This window comes from Camelina sativa, chromosome 8 (genome assembly GCF_000633955.1).
Source record: "Camelina sativa cultivar DH55 chromosome 8, Cs, whole genome shotgun sequence".
Taxonomy (NCBI): Eukaryota; Viridiplantae; Streptophyta; class Magnoliopsida; order Brassicales; family Brassicaceae; genus Camelina; species Camelina sativa.
Window position 1 is genome coordinate 17,740,354 of NC_025692.1, and position 14,627 is coordinate 17,754,980.

Below are 14,627 nucleotides of genomic sequence, written 5' to 3' on the forward strand. Positions count from 1 at the left end.
TTTTGCTTGTTTGAGGTTCAGAATCTTCTTGGCAAAGGTAAGTACATGACCATGGCTTATCTAAGCTGGAGATTTCTCTGATCTGCTTGTTTATGTGTTGTCCGGCTTGTTAGAATGTTATTTGGGACTTTGGGAAGCTTTCTTGTGGCTTGGGATCGAGTTTTGTTGTTGTAGGAACGAACATCCGGCGAGAAGCTTCATGGAATAACAATGCTCGGCATGCGCATAGGTCGATGCACTTTGTGCGTCGGTCGATGCAAATGCGAGGACGGCGCGTTTGACCTAGGAGCATCGGTCGATGCCATGTGGAGACGTCGGTCGATGCAACTAGGGTTTTTGTGCAATGTCAAGCATGCGTCGGTCGATGCAGTGTGAGTGTCGGTCGATGAAAGTGTACCTTACATCGGTCGATGCAAGTGTACCTTACATCGGTTGATGCAAGCATATGTCGGTCGATGCAATCTTAGTTGGTGTCGGTCGATGCAAGGGTAGTGTCGGTCGATGCATATTCTTGTTTTGTTATTGTTTGGTTATTGATTGATGGTTGATGGTTAGTGATGTCTCTATTGCTTGTGTGTATAGCCCAGTAGATGGGAGGATTGTCTTACTGAGTGTTTATAAAATACTTATGCATCTCAATTTGTGTTTGTGGTGCTGGCAAAGGCAAAGTGTGATCGTGGAATCAAGACGATGAAGAGGAGGATGTTCTAGTTTCTCGTTGTTTATGTCTAACTACTGTTAGGTTGTTAGAGATGAGTTATTAGAACATTGTTAGGTTGATGGTTCATGTTTTATGACTTTATTGGATGTTGGTTATTATATATTGATATTTGGTTTAATGATATCGTTGGTTATTTCCGTTGTTGGTTGTCTGTGGTTAGGTGGCTAGTGGGTATAGGACCACTAGTTTAGATTATTATTTATTATTTATATTTTAGTATTAGTATTTATTATTATTAAAAAAAACGGGTCACTAGGCTTTGTGCTGTAGATGTTTCAGTTTGGTATCAGAGACCTTATGGTTCTAGGTTTGGGTTCACTAGGCTTTGTGCTGTAGATGTTTTGAGATTTACATGTCTTGATTGATTATGTGAGTTAGTCAATTGTCGCCCTGGGTGTTCGGCGATCTCGGGTTAATCGGTTTGGGTTATTCGGCTTTGGGAAAATTCGGTTTTTGATAATACATGCCGAATTGAGCAGAAATTAAATTTTGTTCGGGTCAATCGTTACACGGTTTATTCGGGTCGGTTATCACGTTTTAAATCAATTCCGAATTCAAACCAACTTTTTTCTTATTCGGTTACCTTGAACAGAATAAACAAAAAAACAAGATAAATGGGCTTAAATCAACAAATAAAAATTTACACAGACCTAAAACATAGGTCAAGACCAAGTAAATGGATCTGAAAACAAGTCCAATAGTGACAAGCCCAAATGGACAAATCCAAGAAATATTAGGGTTTTCGAGAATGATCTGTGGTTGCGGCCAACTATGACGGCGATGTGAGACGGTGAAGATGTACGGTTCCTGGGCGTCCACTTTTTCACCTGACATCATCAACACCAAATGAGAATCGGTTAAATAAACCAGTGAAAGTAAAATCACCAAACAGCAAAAGAAACAACATTTAAGATCTTACAACAACGAGGAAGACAAACATCAACACTAGTACCCTAAAAAAAGTGACAAACCCAGAAGAATAATAGATAATTTTTGATTTCGATGTTGACACTCTGACCCTATAATTCTCCAAATTTAATGAGAAGTTATAAAGATATAGGAAGAACATACATAGTAAAGAATCAAACATAGAATTAAAGAGAAAGAAGAAGAGCTTACCTATATAGGATCGGAGAAGTGTTGAATGGATGGATTTTTTGGATCTGAGGAGTGAGGACTCGCATGAGGCAGCCAAAGAAGACAAACAAAACGTATTAGGGTTAATGGGTTATGTTATTAGCCTTATATATGGCTGCAGAATCTCGATTTAGGTATAACCGATCAGATCCGATTACCGTACCAAACCACACCGAAATCTGATTGCCAAAATCAATTGTGCCGAACGGTTACACCGAATCTATTCGGTTTGCGCCGATAACCGAAAATGTCGGGTTGTTCAGTTCGGTTTGATCGGTTTCTACCGAACGCCCAGGGTGATTCCAGGGTGAGTGTATGTTTTTATGTTATGTTTAATTGCGTGCTTAGCCTTCTGTTCATGGTAGTGCAGATGGTTAGAGAGGATGTTGTTGCTGGTCGTGGTCAAGGACGCGATCGTGGACGTGGATGCGGTCGTGGTCGCGGTATGGGCAGAGTCCCAGCAGTTAGTGATACTGTGGACCAGAGTGTGACAACTGAGGGTGTTGGCGAGTCGCAGGGCCTTCAGGAGGGATCCAGGAGTGTGACCGGTGGGGGCAGTGTTGGTCCTCGAGTGGCCAGTGATGCTAGGGTTCCGGGTGTGGGAGTCCAACGGGTGGAGTCCTTGTAGGAGGTGTTGAATTGGCGGGCTTATTGACACAGCTGTTGGAGCGGATACCGGGAGTGGGTCCGGCTCAGGCACAGGTAGTACTGCCAGTGGCGGTGGGGGTTCATTCTCGTTATGTCAGTATGCTGGGAGAGATCAACTATATTGGTGTCGAGCGGTTTTCGGGAGGTATTGATCCTACTGTTGCTGATGCGTGGAGAAAGAGAGTGGAACGTAACTTCCAGTCTCTCAGATGTCCTGAGGAGTTTTTGGTGGATATAGCAGTCCACAACCTTACAGGCGATGCTCAGTTGTGGTGGAGTTTTGTGGCTGCTAGGAGAGTTCAGAGGGAGATGTCTTGGGCTGACTTCGTCTTGGAGTTCAACCGCAAGTATTTTCCTAGAGAGGCACTAGATCGGTTGGAAGTGCAGTTCCTTCAGCTATTTCAGGTGACTCGGTCAGTGCGGGAGCTTGACTTGGAGGTCAGTCGGCTTCTGATGTATGGGGGTCGGGCTATAGAGTCTAAGGATGCTCATATCAGGAGGTTTATGAGGGTCCTACGTGATGACTTGAGGGTTCACTGTAGAGGATGGGGTTATGCTACTCGTGTAGAGCTGGTTGAGACTGCAGCAAAGATTGAGGAGGACATCTGGGCACAGGCAGTGACGGTTAGTCTGGTGGTGCAGCCTAGGAAGGCTCATCACCATGGGGGTTCCGGCAAGGGCGGCAAGCCTGTCAGGGAACCAAGAGGAAGTGGGAAGCTACGCAGAGACCGAGTTGTGCAGGGTGCTACGGGTGTGGTAGTTTGGAGCACAGGGTAGCTAGCTGTCCCCATAGAAGTGCAGCGCGTGCGGCTCAGGCAGCGGTTCGTGTATGCTATCATTGTAGAGAGCCTGGGCACATCAAGCCCAAGTTCCCCAAGTTGCAGCAGATGGCAGTGGCAGCGGTGCAGCATGTGGTGCAGCCTAGAGTGCAGCAGGTAGCACAGATTGAGCAGGCACCACGAGTTTACACGACTGTCAAGACTTGTGGAACCAGTGCCGAGACGTCACAGTTATAATTTATGGTACTTAAACTTGTGAATTTCAATAGGTTCAGATTTTATATTTTGCTTGTGTTAAAGTGTTAGGTTCTCAACACATGAGGTTTGTGTAGGGACCTTGTTGGTGGGCGGGTTTAAGTCCGACATTATGTTTGATTCTGGAGCTACTCATAGCTTCATTACTACGGAGTGCGCAGAAAGTGCTAATATCAGAGGAGATCCCGGGGAGCGAGCGGGAGTTGTCAGAGTTGCTGGAGGCAAGTTCCTGAGGGTCATTGGACGGGCGAGGGGTGTTGATATTCAGATCGCAGGAGAGTTGTGGCCAGCGGATTTGCTTATCAGTCTAGTGGAGTTGTATGATGTTATTCTCGGGATGGATTGGCTACATCAGCATATGGTTCATCTTGATTGCCATCGGGGTAGAGTGGAGTTTGAGCGTCCTGGAGGGAAGTTGGTTTTTGAGGGAGTTAGACCGACTTCAAGGAGTCTCGTAATCTCGGCCATGCAGGCTGGGAAGATGATCGAGAAGGGCCGTGAGGGTTATTTGGTAACTATATCGATGCTAGACTCAGTAGGGCAGTCTATGGTTAGCGTTATTCAGGTTGTTGAGGATTTTGAGGATGTGTTCCAGTCGTTGCAGGGGTTACCGCCATCTCGGTCTGATCCTTTCATGATTGAACTGGAATCAGGGACGACACCGTTATCCAAGGCTCCTTACAGGATGGCTCCAGCAGAGATGGCAGAGTTGAAGAAGCAGTTGGAGGATCTGTTGAGCAAGGGATTCATCCATCCTAGTGTATCACCGTGGGAGCGCCGATGTTATTTGTTAAGAAGAAGGATGGGAGTTTCCGCTTGTGTATTGATTACAGAGGTTTGAACCAGGTCACTATGAAGAACAAGTACCCTCTTCCCAGGATCGATGAGTTGTTGGATCAGTTGAGAGGTGCTACTTTGTTCTCCAAGATAGATATGGCGTCGGGTTATCATCAGATCTCGATAGATGAGGCAGATGTGAGGAAGACTACATTCAGGACGAGGTATGGACATTATGAGTTTGTGGTGATGTTGTTTGGGTTGACTAACGCACCACCAACATTTATTAGATTGATGAACAGCGTGTTTCAGGAGTTTCTGGACGTGTCTATCATCATTTTCATCGACGATATCCTGGTTTAATCCAAGAGTCCTGAGGAACATGCACTGCATTTGAGGGCCGTTCTGGAGGAGCTGCGGGAGCAGGAGTTGTTTGCTAAGTTGAGCAAGTGTAGTTTCTGACAGCAGGAGATGGGATCGAAACCGTGTAACTGTTGAAACCGTGTAATTTTCTGGCAAGTGTCGTTTTTTCCGGCGACGACAACGTCCTCCGTTTTCCTCTTTTTATAACTGTTGAAACCATGTAATTTTTCAAGGCCCAACTCATTTTTAGAATATCCCAATGTTATTAATATAAAGTTTTTTTTTTAAAAAAAAAAAAGGGTTATAGATTAATTTATAGAGTAGTAAATTAATCTCCAGTATAACGTGGGAGATTACTATATACTATAGATGAATCATCCACTAGTTAAGCAAGAATATAATTGTATATAGACTATACTCTATCTTATTATCTAAACCTTGGTTCTCAAATTTAGTAACTCACTAGATCGTGACACGTGTTAGTTTTAACGATTAGAGACTAAAGTTAAAAACTCACCAGATCGTGACACGTACCAATTTTAACGATTAAATATCAAAGTTATTAACTCATCAGATCGTGACACATGTCAATTTTAACGATCATAAATTATAGTTTTCAAGCTTGGTAAAATAGATAAAACATAAGATAATTATAATCTTATTATATTTAAAAAAAAAACTAAGATAAATATACTATGTGCCATCCATATTTGGTCGTTTAATTATACTATATAACTTAACACATTAAATTTTATGTCTTTGTTTGCACAAAAAAAATAAAAAAAAAATTAATGTCTCTATGGTTAGCCAATTTCGGACACTGAGTACTGCGACAAGATTTGTGAAGGCAGTCTCTGGAAAAAAACTTGAATTGAAGTCTGAACTAATCTTTTTATTATATTAAAAATCTTATTATATAAAGTTAGGTTTTCCAATTAGTCATTAACATGATCATTACACGTGTCAAGTACACTGATGAGATGTTGACACGTGTCAAAAAATTATTATTTTTCAAAACAGCTAATTAAAAAATAACATTAAATCTAAATTAAATTTACATGTTTATATCTAAAAAAAATTCTAAATTAAAAAAGGAAAATTAACAAAACTAATCTATTTTTCATTGTACATTACTTATATTATACGTGTTTTCTCAATAAGATTTTGACATGTATAAACAAAAAAGTAATTCACTAAGAATGTATATTATTATTAATAAATAAATAGTGAATAACAAATTTAAAAAGAATAATATAAGTTATGTCAATTTTTTTTTTTGAAACATAATAGGACAACTAATTAAGAAAATAACATTAAATCTACATAACATTACATGTTTATATCGAAAGCTTTGATATTTGATTTTTTTTTTCTGATATAATTTTACCGATATATTGTGTGGGTCTTTGATTCGTGCGGGTTTTTCAATGGAAGCTATCAGATGCAATGAAATGAAATCGAAGTATATAATGCCCGCTAATTTAATCGATGATGGAGACACTGATGGAGGTTCCAAAAGTGATTCTACAGTTAGTAACATTATAAGTTTGGGAGATAAGTCGGTGGTTGATGTTTCTGGTCAAAATTTAGAGTTGTCTTTTCTGAATAATGTTGATGATTTTGGTACCGAAACAAGAGCTGTTTGATCGAGTAATTGAGAAGCGGTTTCAAATTTGGAAGTTGGAACGATATACCATTTGAAAATTGGTTTCAAACCGGATTTATGTGGTTTTCTATCGGATTAGGTTTGTAAACCGTTTAAACCATGTATATGGAGACATTTATGAGAACTTTTGATTCAGGTAAAAATAAATTGAGAATTTATGATTCGAGAATATTTGAGACGAGGTCATAGTTTTAAGTTATTTTGGTACAATTTGATACTTCTAAAGAGTAAATAGATCGTTGATCCTTAACGTGATTATGACATATGTCATGTTTTGGATTGTATATAAAATTTCTATTTTGTATATCTGAATTATCTAAGACTTATATATACCATCCTGATTATAATTTTCAAATTTTTATTTTTATTANAAAGGAAAATTAACAAAACTAATCTATTTTTCATTGTACATTACTTATATTATACGTGTTTTCTCAATAAGATTTTGACATGTATAAACAAAAAAGTAATTCACTAAGAATGTATATTATTATTAATAAATAAATAGTGAATAACAAATTTAAAAAGAATAATATAAGTTATGTCAATTTTTTTTTTTGAAACATAATAGGACAACTAATTAAGAAAATAACATTAAATCTACATAACATTACATGTTTATATCGAAAGCTTTGATATTTGATTTTTTTTTTCTGATATAATTTTACCGATATATTGTGTGGGTCTTTGATTCGTGCGGGTTTTTCAATGGAAGCTATCAGATGCAATGAAATGAAATCGAAGTATATAATGCCCGCTAATTTAATCGATGATGGAGACACTGATGGAGGTTCCAAAAGTGATTCTACAGTTAGTAACATTATAAGTTTGGGAGATAAGTCGGTGGTTGATGTTTCTGGTCAAAATTTAGAGTTGTCTTTTCTGAATAATGTTGATGATTTTGGTACCGAAACAAGAGCTGTTTGATCGAGTAATTGAGAAGCGGTTTCAAATTTGGAAGTTGGAACGATATACCATTTGAAAATTGGTTTCAAACCGGATTTATGTGGTTTTCTATCGGATTAGGTTTGTAAACCGTTTAAACCATGTATATGGAGACATTTATGAGAACTTTTGATTCGGCTAAAAATAAATTGAGAATTTATGATTCGAGAATATTTGAGACGAGGTCATAGTTTTAAGTTGTTTTGGTACAATTGGATACTTCTAAAAAGTAAATAGGTCGTTGATCCTTACCGTGATTATGACATATGTCATGTTTTGGATTGTATATAAAGTTTCTATTTTGTATATCTGAATTATCTAAGACTTATATATACCATTCTGATTATAATTTTCAAATTTTTATTTTTATTATATTATATTAACTTTCTTTCAATTTCTCAACTTTTATTGGGTTAGTCATAAAATCATTGTAATCGAGTAGATATTTTCACCAGTTGTTCATCCAAAATATATTTGGAGTAAAAAAAACTTCATGGTTAAAGAAATTATGTCACAAAACAATTATAGTAATTATAAGAACTATAATTATGCCAAAATAAAAGTAAAGCAACATAAAATTGCTTTAACAATAAAATATTTTGGATGTAAGAACATATTTTTAATGGTAAAATATAGAGTAAAATTGTACGTGGTTACTTATTAGATGTTGCTTTGATGAATTTGTTGCATGTAAAATATTTTGTGAATAAGTTGTAAAACGTTTTTGAATTTTGACAATAATAAAATTTGTAATGATGAGTATTTGGCAAAAAGTTTTAGTGGGATATAATTTAGCTTTAGATTATCGTAATAATTGTTATAAAAAATATAAATAAATGTATGAAGGTAGATACAAATATTCTCTAACTTAAATTATTTATATATTTACTTTAGGAAATAAAATTTCTTTATATGTTTTCAAAAATTGTTTAAGATTTAGGATTTATTTTCTTCAACAATTTTTAAATCTCCATATCGTGTGAGCCCTTATCTAGTATAATATATAAAATATACTCCCTCTGTCCCACAAAGATTGATGTTTTGAGGTTTTTTTTTGTCCCACAAAGATTGATGTTTTGTAAATTTCAAGAAGTCATCATTAAAAATATTTAAAATCTTGAATTGTTATTGGTTTAAAATTAAATAATATTTCTTTAGTCAAAGAAAAAAAATATTTAAACTCAAATAATCATTATTTTCTTAAAATGTGTAAAAGATTCTAAACATTAATGTTTGTGGGACACACGGAGGGAGTAGTAGGCAATAGCAATAGCACGCGCACGTATTATACAGACTTTTTTGTCAAACCAAATAATAGACATTATTCTTTTCATAGCTTTCAGAGATCTGATCCATGGCGATATCTCACGCCCAACCTGTTCTGCTTCTCCTCACGTCACTTTTTTTCTTACCTGCTTTGCGAGCCCGCACCATCAATTTTGAAAACTGCAAAGGTAAGTGTCGTTTTGTTAGTCTTATATTATGATATAGAACATGTATTCTTTGTACTTGACAAAGTCAATTCGATAAAAAGAATATGTTTTGAATTTCATAGATTGTTGTTTGATTCTATCTCTGTTTTTTTTTTTTTTTGTGTTACCAAATAAATCTTGAACCAGAACTATTAAACAAAACTGAGTATGTTGCTACTAATTAAAACGTTTATATAGAATTAAGATTTAAGAGAAAGATGAAAGTACTCCCATCTAAATTTTGAAGTCTCTATGAAGACTTTTTTTTGTTTTCTTTTCAATGTGGTTTTCAAGAGCTGGGGTGTAGTGTATGAGTCAATAATCAAAAATTATGACTACAAAGTTGCAGCTCCAAGTTCCTCCGAGTACCACCTTGAACAGTATTTGCAAAAACCGTGCTATTATAAGTCTATCAGTATCAATTATTTTTGTAGTGTATATCAAAACAATTTTAAATCTGATCGAAAATTAAAATAGATTTTTTTATATAATTCTGTAAATGAATACAAACACTTTTACCCCCTAGCATTAATAAGGCCCTAACAGGTAAAAGTGTTTTTATTCATTTTACCTGCCATTACTCACTCATAAATCTCTGCGACTAAAGATGTACATATTGACTACAACTACGGCATCACGAACATCACACGTGTGGAGATCTATCCGTACCCTGTTGGGCCTTATGACGAGCCAACCATTACCATATCAGGCTTTACAAGTGACGATAGTACGTTACTTTTTGTTCTTTAATTGTTTTTTTCTTTTGTTTTCCAATAAAGATTCTCTTGTAAGAAAATATATTTGTGTATACAGGCGACATCATCTATAGAGCAACTATAAATGTGTCTGTATAAATATGAAAATGTGACTAGCTCTATAAGAGATTACGATCTCAGTGATGTGATGGATGAGGATCCATGCTCCATTGAACCTGGCGAAAAATTTGAGTTAACTCTTTCCAAAGTTCGTGGTATGCAGTCACTCTCTCATGTAAGTATTTTTACATAAATTACATTAGTTCCGTGACTAAGATTGTGATTGTTTCTTTACCATAGGACATATTTACAATTACCTCCATAAATTAATATTATCGGAACTAATTTTATTTATTAATTTCTCGATATATGTGAATATCAATTTAGGAAAGAAATATATTGGTTTGTTCATTGTATGACGTTAGTTTTAGTTTATTACTTTCTTCGCGGTAAACTGTAATTAAAATTTTAAAATTTTAAGTTATATTTGTTTGTTAATTTTATCTGGTTTGTTTAGTATTTAAGATTGTATAATTGTATTTTGATTGTTAATTTTATGATTTACATAATATTAATTTAATCAATTTAGTTAGGTATGTCTATTACTCTAATACCGATTGTGTTAATAAAATAATAAAATGATATTTTTACCTGTATAGCACCGAGTTAATGATATTTTAACTTTTAAAAAGTTTAAAAACTTTAAAATAAAGAATCTACGTAAACCAAATAAAATCAATAAATTTGAATATTTAATAAATGAAGCTCTCAACCCATTCGTATTTGGAATCATTGTAGTTTCTTTTATAATATGACTTTGAACCATTGCTTTATTTTTCCAAGCAATGTAAGACATTATGTACACATTTTTTATTCATCAGTCGAATAATATATGTCCATTTAAAAATTTAAATCACATCATATACAGAATAAAAATCACAAATTTAATTAAATAAATGTATTATATAATAATTTTAATATAAGATCAAATAAAAGTGAAAAAAGAATTATATATTTATGTTTGAATTGGGTGAAATAATTTATAAAAATTATATAAAATTTAAAAATATTTTTTGTTTAATTAAATATAACTAAAATGATGGTATGTTATCAAATGTATTTTAAAAATGTTAATATAGATATTCAGTGTAGGCCTACATAAACTTTTCGATATTGAAATCGAAATAAAGATATATATCGAGAAATTAATACGGTTAGACCGTTTTGGTTTCTTTTTGTAACCGATCGAAGGGTACCAAACCTATATTATACTAGTTTCAGTTTCACTTTGATAACTGTGTTTTTAAACCGAACAGTCCAAAAACCCTAAAAAAACCACAAAAGTATATATATTTACTTGGTTTGCCTGACGGATTGTTTTTTCTTTAAACTAATTAGAAGGATAAGTCCAAGATTGTCGTATCCGTTGTTGATGAATATGGTGATGACGCTGAAAGGCCACTGCTGAAAATGTGCGTTGAGTTCGATAACCCTGCTCCAACTACAACATCAGTCTCTGCTTAGTTTAAATCCAACTGGCTGATATGGAAATATGTTTTCAGTTTTTTATATGACTCTCCCGTTAATTACTTGCAGTGTTTTTCCTTTTCATGTTGTCCAAGTCCAACAAATGAAAGAAATAATGAATATATACACCCCTCTCGTTGATTAGTTGCATATTTTTTATACTCCGTAACTATGTAAAAAAACAAATAAGGCATTTGCTAGAAGTTAGCTACAACAACAAATCTGTGGCTATATTTTTAACTCGAAGACCTCCCAATGTCGATAAAAAACCATAGCATGATTGAACTTATATGTTCTATTTGTTAACATAAAAACAGAAATTAATAGAGATATAACAATATATATTTTGCTCACCTTTGAAAATTAATTATTGTATAGTTACATAAATATCAAAGAAATGTATGATTATTTTCCAAGAACAAAATCAAAACATAACTACATACATAACACATAATATCAGATTTTAAACATAATTATGAGAAATCAATTCAAATTGAGTTACATTTATACGACAATTATTTTTCTTTCGTCATTTATACTATCAGCTGTTCATCAAAGAAGATTGTGTGTCTAATGAATTCTTGTTCTTAATCTTGGAGGTGAGGCATGTCCAATTGAAAGGAGGACTCGTGTATGGTCCTTTGAGTAATCCATCTGCTATAAATTTGTATGCAGCCTCAGTCATATGAATGCCATCCCAGGCGACATACATTGAAGGGTCATTACAAGAGTCCACTCCAAAACTCCCACAACACGTACTAAAGTTGAAATTGTACGGTTCTCCTACACCGCAACAAGCGGACAAGGGTTTGTTTATGAATCCTGACAATATCATTGTTTTGGAAACTCGTGATTATTACGAAATCGGTAAAATTGGTTGTAAAGATTCAGTGGAGGTATATATCAAGAAGGCTCACCGTATTTGGTTGGTTCTTGGTTAAGGCGCAACAAAGCATTGTAATAGTCAGCATATATGATGTTGACATGAGGGTTGAGCTTCCTGAGTCTCTTGAGTTCTGCTTGAAGCTGTTCGTCGTGATATTCTCCAAACTTGTTCAGCCATTTCAGACATCCAAAAGGATCGTATTCTTCTATGTTTGATGTTTGATATAATGTCAAATATGCTACTGAGCATCCTATAGGGAACTCTCCAGGCACCAGAAATGTTTTTCCCCCCATACTAATCAACTCCTGGATTCAAGACAGTCCAAAAGCAACAAATAGATTATGGTTTCTGGCAAACTAATCAATTTGTTTTACTCGTTATTATGAGTATTGAGTAGTAAAATTACCGTAATTGCAGAAGAAATAGTACTAATCACCAACGGAACGAGCTCTTTGACCTCGTTAATGAGTCTCCGTTCGAAGAATGGACCATTATAATCATTCCCTCCGATCTCTCCCATAAGAATCAAAGCATTTCCAATCATATTTTTACAGTCTAAAAACAAATATGATTGAGTTCAAAGTTCAAACTACTTAAAAAAAAAAAAAAAAAAAACATTATAATTATTCCATTAAAGCTGATCTTTACTACCTGATGGCAAGCCACATAGATTTGGTAAACTCTCCTTGAAGACCTTAACTTGAACCCCTAAACTAATGTTGTGAGAACAATGGTATCCTCTCTCCTCGAGAAAAGAAGCTTCCAATGCCGTTGCTGAGCCTACGGCAAAATTAACTCCTTTCTGAAAGTTTCCATTTTTAGATCCGAAGTAAGGAGTTACATATGGAAGCCCCAAAAATTCAGCTGTAAAAAAAAAATTGTAGCATCTATCACTTAAGGTTACAAATTGCTAACTTGAAGTTCAAGAAAAAAAAAACAGAGAAAGATTTTACATAAAGAATTCAGTGAAGAGTTAAAACACAAACTCAAAGTGTCATTTTACATATAAAGAAAGAGAAGTACCAATGAAGTCAATGATGAGACGGCCGTCAGAGGACCGACCGGTTGGGTGGTGGAAAAAAGTTTCTCCGTACGGTGGAAAACCGTTCAAAGAAAGATTGTTACGATCCGAGAGACCGAGCAAGTTTCCCGTGTCGGCAATCGAATCACCGAAACTGATGATTGACTGGAAATTCTGGCGTTGCGATTCCGTGTTTACCATAGTGATCATAATAAAAAGAGTAGAAAAAGAAAGGCTAACCAGCTTCTTCAACACATGAGAATCTAGCGACGCCATACGAGAGAGGTCCCAAGTGACTTTCTGACTTTCTATCTTTTTTTTTTTTCTAATTCTTTTTATGATTCTAACAGACCGATAAGTTATGAACTAATTTATGGGATGGACCGATGAGTTAATGAGCCTTTCTTGTTGCTTTATAAATAAAGATATTTTCACCAAACTCACCAAATTATGTGGCTATTATGTGGAGGGGCAAAAGCAATTTACTTTCTATGGCCTACGAAACTTTGTACTTATTTTGTATCGTTTCAAACGGGTGCCTGGACTTTTAAGTTTTAAGTTTAACCGTGGAAAATATCTAATTGGAGTCATAAAAGTCCCTTTCATTTTAAGGGATCTCCAACCCACCTCTATATTTGCTTTTTAACTCTATTTTAGAGTAAAATCTATTCTAACCCATCTCTATTTCTACCTCTATAATAGAGATCTCTATTTTTTCCTCTATATATAAAGGATCTCTATTTTTTCCTCTATATATTGAGGAACTCTATTTTTTCCTCTATAATAGAGTTGAACTTTTTTATTTATAAAATGGTCCTTGAACTTTTAACACTTTTATATTTATGATCAAAATAAATAAAATATATATTTAAATAGTTTAATAATAATTTAATGAAGTGGAGATTTTGTATTGAACAACACAATACTGAAAGTTTGTCGTAAGATTCAATTCTCATATCAAATAAACAAAAATAACAGTCAAGATTTGGTTTAGTAAAGAAGCATTACTCTTATGTTTCACAACTATAAGCGTTCAATTCGCAATCCATCCGCAAAAGCTAAGATTTGCTTATACAACATAACGATAGGTAACATCACGACCAGCGGTTTCACTCGGACGAATGATCTTCACGACCTGCCCACGTTTTAGTCTAAAGTATCTTGCGATTGGATCAGTCACTTGGATCCTTGGAAGCTAACAAAACCCATAAATAAAATATATATTTAAATAGTTTAATAATAATTTAAATATTTTAATAATATATTAATTTTAATATTAATAGGATAATTGATTATAAAGTTAAATTTGACTAATTTTAATATTTTGGTTTAAAAATTTTAAAGGTTTTTGTATATAAAAATTTAAAGGTTTTTGTATAGAAAAACATTTTTAAAATTTGAGACTATTATTTGCAAAAGAAAATTTATATAAAATCTTATTAAATATAAATAACTTAAATATTTTAGTTTTTATTCATACCATAATATTATGCAATCTATTTCTTTTAATAAATGTGATATTTAAATAATATTTAGGAATGTTAAAAATTTAAATAATATCATAATTTTATGAAAGTTTCATAAAATAAATGGGTTAGTTTGCAACTTTTATATTAAAAAGTATTAATAGTAAAATAAAAAAAAGAATCTCTACGGAATATTCTTTTTTAGAGGA

The 14,627-nt window shown here is 34.2% G+C and overlaps 2 protein-coding genes across 3 annotated transcripts; one reads left to right on the top strand and one right to left on the bottom strand.

Annotated features, from left to right (window-relative positions):
- On the top strand, nucleotides 8,618–11,324 carry LOC104707389. Its single transcript, XM_010423731.2, is given in 5 exon segments — nucleotides 8,618–8,745; nucleotides 9,371–9,490; nucleotides 9,577–9,608; nucleotides 9,610–9,753; nucleotides 10,917–11,324. Coding segments are annotated over 5 exon segments (522 nt in total). The 5' UTR covers nucleotides 8,618–8,645; the 3' UTR covers nucleotides 11,043–11,324.
- On the bottom strand, nucleotides 11,449–13,338 carry LOC104707391 (GDSL esterase/lipase At1g31550-like). 2 transcript variants are annotated; one of them, XM_010423733.2, is made up of 5 exons: nucleotides 12,955–13,338; nucleotides 12,583–12,795; nucleotides 12,338–12,444; nucleotides 11,963–12,236; nucleotides 11,449–11,867 (listed from the first exon to the last, which is right to left on the bottom strand). In XM_010423733.2, exons 1-5 carry the CDS (start codon nucleotides 13,226–13,228, stop codon nucleotides 11,587–11,589), a joined length of 1,149 nt encoding a protein of 382 aa, XP_010422035.1. In that variant the 5' UTR covers nucleotides 13,229–13,338; the 3' UTR covers nucleotides 11,449–11,586. The 2 variants fall into 2 exon arrangements, with proteins under 2 accessions (XP_010422035.1, XP_010422034.1); XM_010423732.2 differs by having other exon boundaries at nucleotides 12,338–12,486.

Coding starts and splice junctions, on each gene's coding strand:
- LOC104707391 (XM_010423732.2), bottom strand. CDS start 13,228: ATGGCGTCGCTAGATTCTCATGTGTTGAAGAAGCTGGTTAGCCTTTCT. Junction 12,487..12,582: donor TCTATGTGGCTTGCCATCAG/GTAGTAAAGATC, acceptor ATTTGTTTTTAG/ACTGTAAAAATATGATTGGA. Junction 12,237..12,337: donor CTATTTCTTCTGCAATTACG/GTAATTTTACTA, acceptor TCTTGAATCCAG/GAGTTGATTAGTATGGGGGG.